Source organism: Mugil cephalus, chromosome 1 (assembly GCF_022458985.1).
Source record: "Mugil cephalus isolate CIBA_MC_2020 chromosome 1, CIBA_Mcephalus_1.1, whole genome shotgun sequence".
In the NCBI taxonomy this organism is placed as follows: Eukaryota; Metazoa; Chordata; class Actinopteri; order Mugiliformes; family Mugilidae; genus Mugil; species Mugil cephalus.
Window position 1 is genome coordinate 39,005,509 of NC_061770.1, and position 16,094 is coordinate 39,021,602.

General features: G+C 42.3%; 1 protein-coding gene across 1 annotated transcript in view; it reads right to left on the reverse strand.

Annotated features, from left to right (window-relative positions):
- Nucleotides 1-5,405: 5,405 nt before the first annotated feature.
- LOC125007528 (mitogen-activated protein kinase kinase kinase 11) overlaps nucleotides 5,406-16,094 on the reverse strand; it is a 53,244-nt gene continuing 42,555 nt past the window's right edge. Inside the window, exon 10 of the mRNA XM_047584328.1 lies at nucleotides 5,406-15,104. Coding sequence (XP_047440284.1) covers nucleotides 14,503-15,104 — 602 coding nt within the window. The 3' untranslated portion in view covers nucleotides 5,406-14,502. The remainder of the gene's footprint in view (nucleotides 15,105-16,094) is intronic.

Below are 16,094 nucleotides of genomic sequence, written 5' to 3' on the forward strand. Positions count from 1 at the left end.
ACGTCCTCGCTGATGCTGCTGATCCCTAGTCCTTCTTTTCTCTGTGTCGTTATCCAGCTATTTGTTTTAGTGCGAGGAAGTAAATTAGGAGAATGTATTGTCGTCATGTATTTTTCATATTTTGCAAATTCATGCAATTCAGGCCAGATTAAACCCTCTGGTGGGCCTCTTTGGGCCCATGGGCCGTACGTTTGACACCTGTGCTCTATGAGGTGTGAACTAACAATGTTTATGTCTTTACCTTCAGCCTCTTTGCTGTATTATAAAGTCGCGTATTATCCTTGAGGCCTCTCCACCATCCAAATAATCAATACATACCTGGAAAACCTGTTAGCAAAAAATATCAGCTTCCATGGACTGACCTCCCGGTTCTGTCCAGGGACTTCTTATCATAATATATAATACATATTATACATATTTATTTTTACTTAATTGACGCAACTAGAAGAGATGCCGCAGCAGTTTGTGGTAATTTGCCTCAGTTTTTCCACCCAATTTCATTTTATAGATTTTTTTTTTTTACAAGATTAAATGTTATATTAAAATGTTTTTTTTTTTTCATATTATATATGATTTTTCTATGCAGCCAAATGTTGTAGAGGTTCACTGGGTAAATATATAGATAATACTACCTAATTTTTTAATTTTTTTGTTGCAGCTTCTTATTCTACTTCACTTAGACCCGTTGTCCTCTTAAGTGGACGCCCTAATCTGCCATCTAGTGGCAGCAAACAGTCAATATGCTAGTCGGTGTAAAAAAAAATGATAGCATGATAGAGGGCATTTCAGCAAAATCTTTATTTTATTTTATTTTTTATGGGTGAAACTTGTCTATTTATGCTTATTAATTAGCGAATTTAACACATTCGGTCGTAAGAGGCTGCAGCATCGCTAATTAGCAAGTACCCGTTAGCAAGTAACACAACACAAATGAAAGGTCAGGTCTATATACTGATTCAGTGAAGAAAAGCAAATTAAATGTGTAAAAAAAAAACAAGAAATGCAACCAAAATGTTATAATTTTTTTTAAAAAATAACACAAATGTGCAATGCATCCAATATGTTACAGAACAAAAGTCACATATAGAAATGGTAATGAATTATTTATTTATTTTTTTAAATTATTTTTACTTAATTTAAAAGTCTGTTTTTTTTGTTTGTTTTTTGTTTTTTAACAGTCGGACTTCACAGAACTTAAAATGAGGTCTGAGCCTATTTCGAGGTCGAGCCCGTTAAAAAAAAAAAAGGCCCTCGTTATCAGCTATAATACGTAGCACTCTCCCCGGGCTTGACATGACACGTCACAGAGTGCAAGACGCACAGCATCTGCTCTCACAAGCCACCAACACACTGAGAGAAAAACAAAATAAGTGCACGAGTGGCCCAGAAAAAAAAAGAAAAAAAAAAAGTGTGTCGCTTCGAGCCGCCGCCACTTGTCATGTAGCTGTGAACCACCGCGGCTCTCACCACTGACACAACAGTCACAGGAACAGCAGATGCACATAAACATACACGCGGGGGCTGTTATTTCTACTGAACCGTGCTCGTCTTCATTCCACTTTATGGGCCGTGAACGATGAGAAAAGACGTCGTAATGTGGTGATAACAGAATAATTCCTTTCACTTCCGTGGCAGGATTGGCTTTATTTGTTGCATTTCATTTTAAAGAGTGGTGTCAGCTGGAAGGGAAATAGCTTCAAACCCAGAACAGATTTATTTGTTGGTCCCTGGTCCCCAGCTACAAGAACTGGACTGGATGTTCAAACCTGTAGTCATTCATCCATGCTTTGAGTACCTGCAGCTGTGGCACGTACGTCCCACTACAGGATGTATTACAAAGCAATTAGACCGTCACCATCGTGAAATGTTATTTGACGATAAGTTGTCAGGTCTAATAACTGTAATTACCTTTGTCTTTGTCAATGTTGAACCACAATTGTTGAGACGTCTCAGTATCCACCTGCTGCATTTATTTGACTATACGCTGTCACCACACATGTCAGAATGATGGAAAACAATGTGGACAAACATCAATAGTGGAAACGTCGGGCAAAATGACCGATCAGGCATAACATGATGACCGCTGACAGGAGAAGTAAATAACATTTAAACCAATGTTTTGCTGGGACCCCCCCCACCCCCACCCCTGATGGCAGGATGCAGTATACACAACACTTCAGGACGTAGGTCTTCAACGGGGGTCCGCGACCCCTAGGGGGTATGCAGAGGTACTGCAGGTAGGTTACAATTTCATTGGTTGATTGGACATTTTATATATATATATATTTTTTTTATTTTCCCCCACAAATTTAAATTTCTTTAAGTATACATTAACATGAATCCAACATATTTTCATAAAGGGATAAGGGATAGCTTATATAATATACAATTATATATATTATATATATAATTTAATGTTTAGTGTTTAATATAGAACACGTATAGTAGGTACAGGGTCTCTGCAGATTACAACAAGTCAAATTTAAGACTTTTTAAGACTATAATGAATACAATTTAAGACCTGTTTCATATTATTACTGGCAAAAAGGAGGTCTGGAATTACTTGCAAAATATATGAATTTATTCACAGTTCTTTCACATTGAAACACAAAATGCTTAACCTAACTTAAAAACAAAAGAAGCCTCTCTATTGTGAACTAATATTCGTTCAGAACTCAGCGTTAACTGATTAGCTGCTGCTCAGTCGCGGCGCTGCTAGCAACCACTAGCGTTACTGTCTGGCAACAGGTCCGCTCACAGTCTAAGCAGTTAGCCTGTTAGCTCGTCAGTAAGTGTTGTATTATCACAACTTGGCCAGAGAAAGCTGAAGCGGTGATGTGGCTAACATTTTCTCCGCTGCTATGCTCCGGCGCTAGCATCCCGCGGTGCTAGCACACAGCATGCTAGCTAGCTAGCTGCTGGTTGTGCTCGATAAACTCTGACTGGGCTGCACAGGTACTTTAGTTCCGTTTCGTAGTTATGTTATAGCGTCCTCAAAAGTTTATTTATTTAAAAGCGAGACTGAAGTTCATACATTTGTATTAAATAAAAGTTACGTCAATAGATTTTTAAGACCTTTTAAAAAATAATATTTAAGACATTTTATAAGATTTTAAGAGAATTTTAGACGTTTTAAGGCCTTAAATTCACATTATTGGATTTTAGACTTTTTAAAACCCCGCAGATACCTTGAAGGTACGGGGTCCCTACTTACTCTCTTTGTCAGTTTGCGGGTCCTTGGCCTGGAAAACGTTGAAGACCCCTGCTTTAGAAACAACTCAATAAAACATGAACAGCTGGGTGTTGACCTGGCCTCCAAATTCACTAGATGCCAAACTGATCAAGTATGTGTGGGATGATCCATCGGGACCCCTCCCCTGAACCCATTGGACCCCAAAGACCCTCTACTAACAGCATCGTGTTGCCAGTCCCAAAGGCGTTTAAAGCAAGGAACCAAGACTTGTAGAGTTTCTTTAACTCAAAAAACAAACAAAAAAAAAAGAACAGCTCAAGGCGTTGACCTTGTCGTCGTCTTAGACTCTACTCTCTCCTTCCACTCACACATCAAATCTGCCTTTTTCCACCTGAAAAAAACATCTCCTGACTCCGGTGGTCACTCTCCAAAACCGTTAGAGACGTGCCTTCATTATCACCAGCCATCTGGACATACCATTCGGGGTACCAAGCAAAACCCACACCAAGACCTGGCAGCATATCACCCTTCACTGGCATCTCCTATAAACCCTCTCGTACTGGTCTGCTCTCCAAGCCCTCGCACCAGCCGACGTACTTTTGGGGATGGAGACTTCAGCCTCAAGGCATCGCCCACAACCCTGGACTCATTTAAATCTGCCCTCAGAACTCATGTGTTTGCCCAGACTTTTGGCCCGTACTCAGCCAGTCTCCGCTCACTTAGCTCACCCTGCGCCGTTTGTCCCGTCTGTTTTGTTCAGTTTGTCTTTTCTGTTCTTGTAAGGTGTCCTTGGGTGTCTAGAAAGACCCCCAGTAACAATATCCTGTTCCCAGACAGGTCTGTGCATGTGCTGGTCATTGAGGTTTCTGTTCAGAAATAGGTATATTAAAAAAAACAAAAAGATGAGTGTTTATTTGATTTTCATTTTAAAATTCAAAAAATGAAAATTGAAATTCAACTTTATCAGCGTCGAGAATGGATAAACAAAACTTAAATAAATAAATAAAATCCTTAGAATGCAGAAACAAAAAACCTGTCTTTTTTTTTTACATTGTATAACCAGAAGTTGCCGTTTTCAAAGTAAGAGCACGTATGAGGACGGTGCTGTGTAGCAGAAGTTGATGGACATGGATCAGTATGTTATTTTTCGAAACAATGAAAGAGTCTCAGGGAAGAAGACAGGAAACATATTTCAGGTAAAAACTAAAAATAACCCTAATCTGAGGATCGATGGCAAAACAAGGCTTGTCATTTCCAGAAATCTCTGCACGCATATCAGAGTAATGTTACTAGCTAACATGATTGATGTGCGTGCAGAGATTTCTGGAAATGACAAGCCTTGTTTTGCCGTCACGTCAGAATAAGGCTCTGAAGACATTTTAGTCAGTGAAAAAACTATAAATATGCTAGCTTTTCTGTCATCTAACGATATTATTTTTTTTATTTTTAGAAACAGAAAAGGAAAATAGACTACTTCTTAAAGTTTTGTTTATCCCTTCTCGATCCTGTTAAAGAAAAATGCCTTGAATTTCAATTTTTTAATGTTAAAATGAAAGTCAACTAACCGCTCACAAGACCCATGTCCGTTCCCTGAGGAGTCACAACTGTTTTGGAGGCACAAAAGAGACATACACAATATTAGGGAGGTGGTCATAATGTTATGCCAGTTGCATTGATGTATTCTGGTTTCATTCATGCGTTTTTTGTTTACTGCATAATTCCACGTTCCTTCAATATTGATCAACAATGAAAGAAAGCGTAATAATGTAATTAAATTACCAAGTAATTATTTTTCCAAACTCCTTCTAAGGTTTATTTCTGCTTTCTGTGAGTTATCATGATGACATCACGCTGTGTTTGCATTGTAGGATTATTATCTGCTTTAAAAAGCAGCTGCTATACAACGTCTCCATCTACAAACAAATTCTTCTACAAAACAATGTGTTTTGATCGTATTTTTTTTTATGATAAGCTGTCAAACCCTCCTTCTTCTCTTCCAACAACAAAATGATCGTGTCAAGGAGGAAACCATAATTTTCATGTTGACATCGTAAAAATAAAACAACACATGCGGGATAATTACATACGTGTCCACTCCAGCCTTTCCGTAGTGATGCACATTAAAATGACAATGCCAATTATAATAACATTGGCAACAATCAATAAATCAATAAATAAAGAAACTCTCTACGCGACAAATCAGACAAACAAATCAGGAGTGTTACATTTTATTTGGTCTCATCTCTTTTTTGAGCTTTTTTTTTTTCCACAGGTTAAAACCCCTTATAATAGTCAAGAGAAATAAAAACGCTTTTTATTTTCACATACTGTATACAGAAATAATCCTCTCAACGTACAATAAAAACAGTTGATTAGGCCCAGCCCAGTGCGAGATTTCACAAAAAACGCAACAATTTCCAAGAAAAAAAAAAAAAAAAAAAAAAAAAAGAAAGAAAGCCAGAGGAACGCAATAACCTCCAACTCGCATGAGCAGAGACAGCTCTGAGAGAGATGTCAAAACGGCTGCCGGGGGGAGGGCAATGCAACAATTGGTGTTATCACATTGCCGAGGTTGTAATAAAACATAGAACAGAGAGGGAAAACGAATCTGGAACAATTACAATGAAAAGCAAATAGATACAGAGACGGAGAGGAGGACCTTGTCTGCTAACTTAAGGTAGTTAACAAACACCTCGCCTCCAATCGAGCAGTTTTATGCACATAAAAAAAATTTTAAAAAATCAGTATGGGTGCCTCAAGGGGACATTTAAGGCTGCACTTTTCTGGGTTTTGCCGCATGGAGCTGGAGGCCGAGCTCTACCGGGAAAATTCTGCTTCCCACAAATACGAGAAGCTTGCAGCCGAGAGTTTATTTGGAAAGAGTCGAATTGGGAAAACTGGAATGTTACATCATCCTTAGGTGAAGCACCCATACAAGCATCTTAAATACTCCAGTGAAAACCTTAAAAATAATAACAATTAAAAAAAAGAAAAAAAAAAGGTTTTGTTCATGTGAAGCAATCAATCCATCATCCTAAAGTAGACTGCGTCCATGGCCATCTCGCAAAGAAAAACAATCCAGTGTGTAAAAAAGATGGCCACTTATAAATATCCTCCCCTACCCTCCCCATTTCTGTATAGTTTTCTGTATGACCTTAACCGGCTGGCAGGAAGCTGTCAGAAAGAAAGAGGCCTTTACAGTACTGAGATGCTGTGAGTGGAAGAGATTTGGTCACCGAGCAGTGGATTTGTACCATCCAAACCGTTTCAAATTGCCTCTGTGGATCATTTAGAGTTCAGTCATTTAAGCCCAGCCATGAGCACCTGAAAGAGACCACCTACTGTGAAAATACCCACCACCCCCCACCCACACCCCCGCGAGCCTCAAGTCGAATACTTTCCTCCGCAAAATGTATCTGTCTGAAGATGGTTTAACCAGTTTGGTCACTCGGGCATTCAGAAACACTGATTTGTTACAAAAAGTAGGACACATGCTGCTGTTGCTGCTTTCAAAAGCCGTTTGCCACTGTTCTAGCTACAACCCTTTGAGTTTCCAGCACCTTCTCAAGTTTCGTCAGCGCCTACGGGGGAAACATATCCATGAACGATTGGTTTTATTAGAACAGACCCAGCGCTTGAGTTAAATACTTTACTGCTGTACAGCTGGATGACATATTTGGGTTAAATCGGGGTGTTGGCTAGCACCAAAACATGTCCGAGTTAGCTTTTAGCCATTTCCGCAGAGGGCTACACTGTAAGCAAACAAGATCCATGTAGTTTTAACTAATTAAAATTATGTTTTTTTTTCTTGGCAGATCTTCAAGGCTGTGGACAACAACTAAAAGCTACCACTGTTTTTGGGGCTAGCACAGCAACGATCAATTTTACCTCCAAAAAAAAAGGACTAATCTAAATAATGCCAAGAGATTATGTTTTTTTTTTTTTAAATGTAGTGTTAATAGTTTAGCATTATTAAGAACAGGAATAACAGTTTTGGGGGTAAGTTTGAGTCAAATTGAGTTTAAACCATTGTCAGCAGTACTGAGTCACATCTAATCCCAAAGTAGGTTGTGCTTCCTGTTACGATTAAGGCTGTATACGTAGACCTAGCTTATGCACCCTGATTTGTAGTAAGACATCACGCGGTAAAGAAAGAAAATGCCACATATATCAGCTACTCTTGTTATCAGCAAACACCGTTTAGCACACAAACACCAAATCATTTTGCCGTTTTCTGTATTTTGAGGGGCTGTTTGCGAAACCAATTGGTGTGCAGTATCATTGTGCGGTCCAGAAACAGAAATATACAGAGCGAACGGTTTCTATTGGAGGAAGATCACAAGGTAATTGAGTGTCAATAGCTAGACAGAACAGTAATCACAATCACCGGGGCTGTTGTGTGCCGTCGAGTGCGGGGAGGAGGGGGGGGCGAGTGTGTGGGCCTTGGACTTAATAACCTCGTAGATAAAATCCATGTTTATTTTCTAAACAGAGCGCCAGTTTTCCACAAGAGCCGTCACTGTGGTCTTGGAAGCGAATTGGTCCTCCTTTCACGGTTGCTATTCGTTCGGTTTTTTTGTTGTTAGCGAGGGGGGAAAAAAAAAAAGGACAGCAGATGGTGACCTTGGATGCACAGACTGAAAAGAATTAGGAATAATATTCACAGTTTCGGAGGTTGGGCATTAGTTTGGGCACCTGGCACGTCTCTTGTGGACACGGCTTTTGTCCGCGTCCCTACTGGGACGTGCAATTCCTGTACGGACGACAAAAGGTCATATTTGATCAGTCGGTCTCGGCCTATTAAGGCCAAACAAAGGCCTGGGCAGGTGTTGCAGTTTAATATAAGCCAGAACGAGCAATAATGTGTCTCTGGTGCAGTCGAGCGTGCTGTGAGACAACTGAAACGAGGCTGAAAACCAGGTACATTTGTAACATCCACTTAATTGAACACGAGCAAGCCAAGGCAGCAAAGGTAAATGGGGTGAGAGCCACTGAAATGCCAGGCCATCTATTTTGTGGTTTCAGAATTTACTCTTCACTGACCCTCCAAGGTAAAAATTTCATCAATAAAGTAAATACGACACATGTTCAGTGGGTTTTTTTTTTTTTCATCGAGCCTTATTGAACCGCTCCCTAATTTTCTACATAACCATGAAGGGCAGAATCAAAAAGCCTTAACTGGAGCTGCAGCACTTTGAGGCGTACCATCAACTGACTGCTGGGCTTGGCGATTATTAAGCTACGTTTACACACAGAAGCTCAGCTACTTTGAGGAATCAGTTTCATCCAGGCGTTTAGACGATTTGACGGGTATCCAAGGTTCAAATGTTTTGATTCCACCGCTCGGTTAATTTACCCAGAAGCCTGTGGCTGAAATAAGATTTTCTCCTGGCATAATTTTGTCGCACACAGCGCTTCGATTCGTGTCATTTCCCCCTGTAGCTGTTCTGACACATTTCTAAAAGTGAATCAAATCAGGCTGATGTATCCACTGGAAAGTAAAAGATTCAACATGAGTCAAACTGGACATTTCTACTATGAAGCTCTGAAACGAGTGAAAGCGTAACTCAGTACGTGGATAAATCACGATGTCGTCAGGTTAAACGGGGACGTAAAAGGAAAAATAAAGCTTGGTTTGGTTGAATGCCAAAGGCTGGTAGCTAATGTTAGCTTAAATCGCTGCTGCTGCTGCTGAGTGTCTTTAGCGTAGCATCAAGGATAGCTGTTCTCTAGCTAACTAGCTAGCTAGCAAGCCACAAAGTCAACTCAAAGTGCAGAAAGATTATCTTTACTTTTTGCAACCAAGTGGAGGAACAGGAATCAAATAAGGCTCCTTTCAGTTCACCCTGACCCCTTTTTTTTGTTTTCTTTTGTATCCAAGGTTCAAATGTTTTGATTCCAGAGCTCGGTTAATTTACCCAGAAGGCTGTGGCTGAAATCAGCTTTTCTCCTGACATAATGTCGCACACATGCTCCTTGATTCGTGTCATTTCCGCCTGTAGCTGTTCTGACACATTTCTAAAAGTGAATCAAATCAGGCTGATGTATCCACTGGAAACTAAAATTTGCCACTGCTCAATGTCTTTAGCGTAGCATCAAGGATAGCTGCTCTCTAGCTAGCTAGCTAGCCTCAAAGTTAGCTCAAAGTGTAGAAAGATAAAAAAGTCTTTACTTTTTGCAACCAAGTTCAAATAAAGCTCCTTTCAGTTCACCCTAACCCCTTTTTTTTGTTGTTTTTTGACTTCTCAACCTTTTACACTCTTGCGAATCAGTCTGGTTTGTTTGTACTGGCGAGAATTGTCAAGGTGCAGTTCACATCCGACATTGGGCTGGGTGGTTGCACTAATTTTAATAATTGCAGATGTGGAAGGTCTCGGAGGCCCCACTGTTATTCCTTAAAAAATAATTAACAGGTAAGTGAATGCCCCTAAACAGAATTAGTCCCATTCACGACTTTATATGATTACAGCTACAAATCAATGGCTTAATCAAGCTAAATCACATAATTAGTGCACATGTAAACATATCCTCTGTTCAGGGACTATTCACTGTTACTCTCTCACAAAGCCAGTAAATAAATAACTTTTTTTAAATTATTATTATACAAGATAATGCCTCACATTTTTCCCCTCTACAATTTTAAGACACAACTCGCGTCTTGGCCTGATGAGGTCACGGCCTTGGGTTTCTCCATTGTGCCGTCTGATTAGATTTCATTCATGTAATGTATTGACCATTTGCCGTTCGCTGATTAGGGCCAATGGTCGGAGCTAGAACTTTGAATTAAGATCATCAAATCAAGTCTGCTCCTCGACAGGGGTGGATTGCCAGGGGCCAGATATCGGTCTCGCCCGCAGAGATTTCCATTCTCCCTGTCAGTTTGCACTCAGGACGGTGATTTGCGGTGACGGATGAGGCGCTGCCTGGAAGAGCAGAGCGTCACAAACAGCTCATCAGGACTTTCTTATTGGAGTGCCGGCTGTCAGCTCAGTGGAAGACAAGTGGCAGCTATTGTTCTTGAAGCTGACAGGCAAAACCCAAGGATTGGACGTCCCTGTCCTCAAAAGTCTTCCAGAAATGAGGAATGTTCATCCCTTCCGCTAAGGGTTAGGGGTTATTGTATTTGTCTGATTCAGGTGTGGATCAGGAGCCTCTTCCACGTTCCAAGTCACAACCACTTTTGACTACAGGTGGCGATAATTTTTGAAAATCCCACCGACTCCTGTCATAGCAAGTAATATTTAAAGTCATCAGTTTCTAAACGCGCTTTCCGGCATCAACCGTCCGAAGGGGAAATCAAAGCCTAGCACAGAGCGAACACACAGACGGAGACGTGAGTGGCAGGCAGAAGAGGATACTTGACACACAAGCAGAAATTTGTGACAGAAATAATCTGCCGAGCGTTTCAATCATCTCAATTCCCTTCATGTATCTGTTCTTTTATTTTTATTTTTTTCCCCCGCTCACAGAGCTCTGTTGACAATAACAGCCACCCAAGCGTAATGTCTATCAGAGGACGGCTCTTGTGGCTCGCCGCGTTGACACGAAGAGACAAGGCAATAACTCATCACTTTGTCACGTCAGTAGAAATGTCGGCGGGGAGGGCCCGAGCGGGGGGAGGCCGCAGAGAGATTGAGAAATACCAACGGCTGGTTGAGTGGTTCAATTTGACCAGACGTCAGGCTTCAGACCGTCAGCTCATGTGTTCGGGTAACACTGTCAGATCCTTCTGACAATTGGCCGATTTGCAGAGGTGTGTCGGCCGGGGGTGTTTGAACTATGACGTCGCCCCCCCTCCACCCTCCCACCCCATTTCATTCTTGACAGAAGTATGTCAAAAATTTCAAAACTGCACACGAGAGTCAAAATGCGTTTAAACACTTGTCAACCAAACACATTCACCCCTTGTTGAACTGAGAGCAGCCCCCCCCCCAAAAAAAAAATAAAAATATAAGCGTTCAGATGCGGTCGCTCGACACATACACCGATCAGCCACAACATTAAAACCACTAAGAGACGTGAGTAATATTGACCATCTTGTGACAATTCAGTGTTATGCTGGGACCCCAGCAGCACACAATGTACCATGACCTGGATGACTGAGGACCTTCACGGACATAACGTGTTGTTGGACGCCAAAGGACGCCCTCAGAAGGCCCATGTCCATTCTCTGATAACTGTTTTGGAGGCACAAGGGAAAACTACACAATATTAAGAAGGTGGTCATAATGTTATGCCTGTTTAAGTGGTGTATTCTGGTTCAAAAGATTCTCCTCTACAACGTAGAAAAAAATCAGTGAATGAAAAGCCGTGTCCAAACGTCCAATCAACCTAATATTTGATAGATGGTCATAATGTTATGCCTGATCGGTGTATCCACACATGTACGTGGGAAGGAGGATTTATTACCGTTGAATACGACTCGGAAGCCAAGAAGATGACAAACCGACGCACAAAAAAGCTCCCGTTTCAACTCCGGACTAAATTACCTGTGTAAAAAGCCCCCCCTCTCCTGTAAATGGACTGCCTCGCAAAACAACCTCGCTGCCGCCGAAACCAAACGCTCTGCCCGCGGTTGTCAGTCAGGACAGAACTGCCCTCAAGTAAAACTTTTTACAGAGTACGAGGTAAGAAAGAAAGGAAAAGAAATTGGTCGGGAGGGGGCGGTGTGAGGGGGGGGGGGGGGCTATCTCATCAGCCTCGGGGTAAGGACGCGGGAACAGATGAACCTCAACAATGAAGGTGAAGAAGAGGTTGGAAACTGTAGCCGGTGGCGACACAGACACGAGGAGCAGAAACAGGAGGCGAGACACATCAGCCCGTCTTTACAAGTGTACATTTTTGGTAACGTCTGGGCAAATTAATTAAGCAAAACATCTGAACCTTTTGTGTTAATGCTCTCTGCTCTTATCAAGAGGCTAATTATCGCTATCAGCCTCCTCTGTTCCTCAGTAGGATTATTAGGCTAATCTAAAGCTTTTCCCCCTTCGGAGACGACGTTATTGTCCTCCAATGACACGGTGTCAGCGATGGAGCCGATCGGTATTCGCGCTCTGCAATGTCTGACGAAGGGTAAAGTGGGTCTCTTTCAGACTGCTCCCTTTGGGACCTGCTGACTGCCATTAATAAAAAAATAAATAAATAAACAAACCCTGAGAAAGTGTCGGGAACGTTTTAGCATGATGACCGATCAGTGATAATTGTCGAGTTTCTCGGTTTTGCGGCTGCCGTGCTGCTTTGCGCGTCTGGAAAACATCTCATCACAGCATCACAGTTTATTCCACAGGAGCCCATCGGGTCTTTGTAGCAAAGAAAAACAAAAGTTCTATTCACTTACTAAAACATGTGCTAAATCAGCGGATTATTGAGATTTTACTGTTATTTTAAAAGTTTTGGGGACTGAAATTATTTCTTTTACAGTTATTGGATGAGAACGTAAACACCACATACAGTACGGGTGAAGGTGAAGCTCAGCGTGGGAGTGTTGATTAAATAAAAACAGATGTCAGTTGGTGACCCTTCAGTTTCAGATTACTTTATGCTAAGCTAAGATAAACTAAGCTAAACTAAGACTCCCCTGACTATAGATCCCATGAACTGACTCATATGGGTCAATATATAATTGAGGGACTTTCTATCAATTACTACAATATATTTATAAGTAATTTTCAATTTGAATCTACTCAATTGTATAAAATGCCATGTGGTGATTGGTTATAGGCGGCCATGTTGATTTTAGGCCTGAAAACAGCCAAACTGTGATCAACTATGATACGTTAAACTTAACAAGTGCCACAATTATATAGTGACCCATATAATTTCATATAAGGCTTTTCTGTCTTTAATTTAAATACTAAATCTGACGCACTGTTCAGGAGGAAATAAATAAAACATGAAATATAACAGTTTGATAGTGATAGTGGTGAACGAGATACCAGTGGTGAAAAAAAGTGAAAGCTTCCATGCCTGGGTTTTGTAGTTTTTTGTTTCTGTTTTCTGTCTGAAAGCCTGTGAAGGATGGTGGTAGGAGTGTATGAGCACATTTAAAAAAAAAAAAAAAAAGGATATTTAAGTTTTGAAGACTATCCGTGACTGTTCCAATTATCTCTGTGCAGTGCTGTGTGCAAACTCCTTCCTCCGACCGCGGCTGGCTCTCTCTCTGCGGAGGTTTAAAAACGACTTATTTGCAAACAGCCTTTGTCCCGGCCCTCACACCGTCACAGTGGCATTCTTTGGCATATGAAGGGAATGCAGAGGGGTACCCCCCCCCCACCACCGGTCTCGTTTCCTGTGCCGAGCCGCCCGCCCGCCCGCCCGCCCGCCTGCCAGCCAGCAAGCCAGCCCCGGCGAATCTGTCCAAATCCCTGGCATTTCCCGGGGAATGTGACTGGAATGTTATCTGCTTCAAAGTGGAATGCCTGGGTCACGGTTTCGGATTTCGTGAGCGGCCTAGTGTGTATCCCCCCTACCCCCCCACCCCGAGTGCTTTTCTCCCATAATGCAACAGGCGGACGCAGTCAAAGAAAAAAAAAAAAAAACACAACAACAACAAACAAAACGCAAGCTTTCCTTGAACAATGAGTCTAGACGAACACGCGGACGACGTTTTCTCACGCAGCAGTGCTAAGCTGATTTTAAGCCGAATTCATAGCGTCTTCCCTACGCACCAGATTAACCATTCAAGGAACCTTGAAAAGATATATATTAAAAACACTTCACGAAATAAGGCACTCCAATTTTTTTTTCTTTTTTTTTTTTTTCCATTGTCCTGAATGCTTTCAGTCTGCAGAGAGGTAGAGGCAGATGAAGCTGTGCAAGTCGCCTTATCCACCTCTGCATTGTCACAATGCTTCAAAGGTAGGGGAGGGGAGGGGAGGCGAGGGGAGTGGGGGGGGGGATGAAAGCAGGTAATACGAGCAGTCTGATAGAATCTCAAGATGGGACTAGTGATCTGTATTCTGCTCCTTCAAAAAGGGAGAAAGAAGCAGAGATAGAGAGGAAGGATGAAATGGGCACCAGGCATCTATCCCACTGTTCAGTGTACCACCTTTCACTGGCTTCTTTCTGGATTCCAAAGCAGCAGGGCAGCATATAAATAAGACCTGCGACTGCTGGTGTTCCCACGGCCGAGACCTCCCCAAAATGGTTGGAGTGACGAGTGTGCGTTTAGTTTTTTTGTTTGTTTTTTGTTTTGTTTTTTTACTCCAAATCCTCATTCAGATGTTGGACATAGTAGTGGAAATGGTCCTGGATTGTGTTCCTGTCGTAGAAAACTGCAGTTTCTCAGCACCCAGTAATGAGAAGTGGATTTAGAACCTATCGTCTCTGAGTTGCGTCGGGGATTTGAAGGGCTTCAGCCCCAGTATCCTGCGTGGGTGAGCCCTCTCTTTGGTGCCGTCCAGGGGCTTGCCGCAGGCCGCCCAGCCGAAGTCGATGAGGGGCGAGTCGGCCGGGTTGATGGGCGCTATGCGGAACGAGGGCAGCGTGGGGGAGCCGTTGGTGGAGCACGGGGCGGAGCGGGAGGTCGGGAAGGGAGTGGAGAAGGGGTCGAAGGGGGAGGCCGTGTCCGAAGTGTTCGAGGGGTCGGCCTTGAGGGCGAAGGGGTCGCAGTCCGGGGAGGGGAAAGGGTCACAGTTGGTGAAGGGGTTGGTAGGCGAGGGCTGGTAGCCGAGGATGTTGCTCTCCGAGCGGTGCGGGCTGCGGCCGCCCGCCGAGTTCCCGCCGCCAGCCGAGATGAAGCTCCAGGGGTCGATGCGAGGGCGGATGGGGGACGGGCGGGGCCGGGGGATGACGCTGACCTCCAGGCGCCGGGTTTTGGGGCTCCAGAGGGCGGGGTTGGGGTGGAGAGCGTAGGGAACTGAAGGCTTGTCCTCAGAGTCCTGGGTGTCTTGGCACAATGGCAGGTCCAGAACTGAAAAGAGGAAAAAAACATAAAGAACAAAAGATTAGTGGAGCTCAGGCAATTCAGTTTTACACTTCTAGAAGACCGAGGAAAAGGCAAACAGGATGAAAATCAAAGGGGATGAGTTCAAAATGACTCACAGATTGCATTATTCAAAGTTAAAGCTGTGCGAAATCGAACCAGATCTGTCACCTATCTGTGATAAATGCAACTACGCACAAGCCAATTTACTACATATTACTGCATTTTGAGTTTTTCACAAAAAGTTTTGGAAGCCAGATCCTGTTATAATTTTATTTGGTGCCTCAAAAACTCACGTACACAACATCGCTTACTGTTTTATAGCGGTGGGAAGAAATATCGATATAGCAATATATCGCGATACTTTTTCATCCGATACAATATCGATTCTGAAAGAAAAGTGTTGGGCAGATCGAGAGCGACTTCCACACCTACACCAAAACCTGAAATTGATTTCTGCAGCACTGGAAGGAGGAAGAACTCCCATCTTTTAACCGGTGGACAACGATACTGACAGACAAAAATCAGTCTTAAGTGACAGACTGGAGGAACATTAGAAGATCTGGGGACCAATGATCACTTTTTAAAAGGAAAGTATTTGTCACTTTTACACTCTGAGCATGTATTTGTACTGAGCAGCATACCTCATATTATAATTACTTTTTCTTTTCTTTTTTTTGTCTACTGTCTCCCACTTTGTTTGCTATAATGTTACTTCTCATAAAGTTATCTTGTTATACATATAGAGGAACTAAAGGAAGCCTTATTAGCTTTATCGGTACTGAACTTGTCTTTTGCCTCCCAATAAAAATATTTGAAACTGAGTACGAGCATGAAAAATGCAAGGCCCCTTTCTAGAAGACAAGTATCTGAAGCCTCAAGTCTTCAGATATCATCGCAATTATTTTCTTAGACTTCAGAAAGCAGCGGTTTGAGAAGAAGAACAAACCTCATCTGTAAAATCAGACAAAACAAACA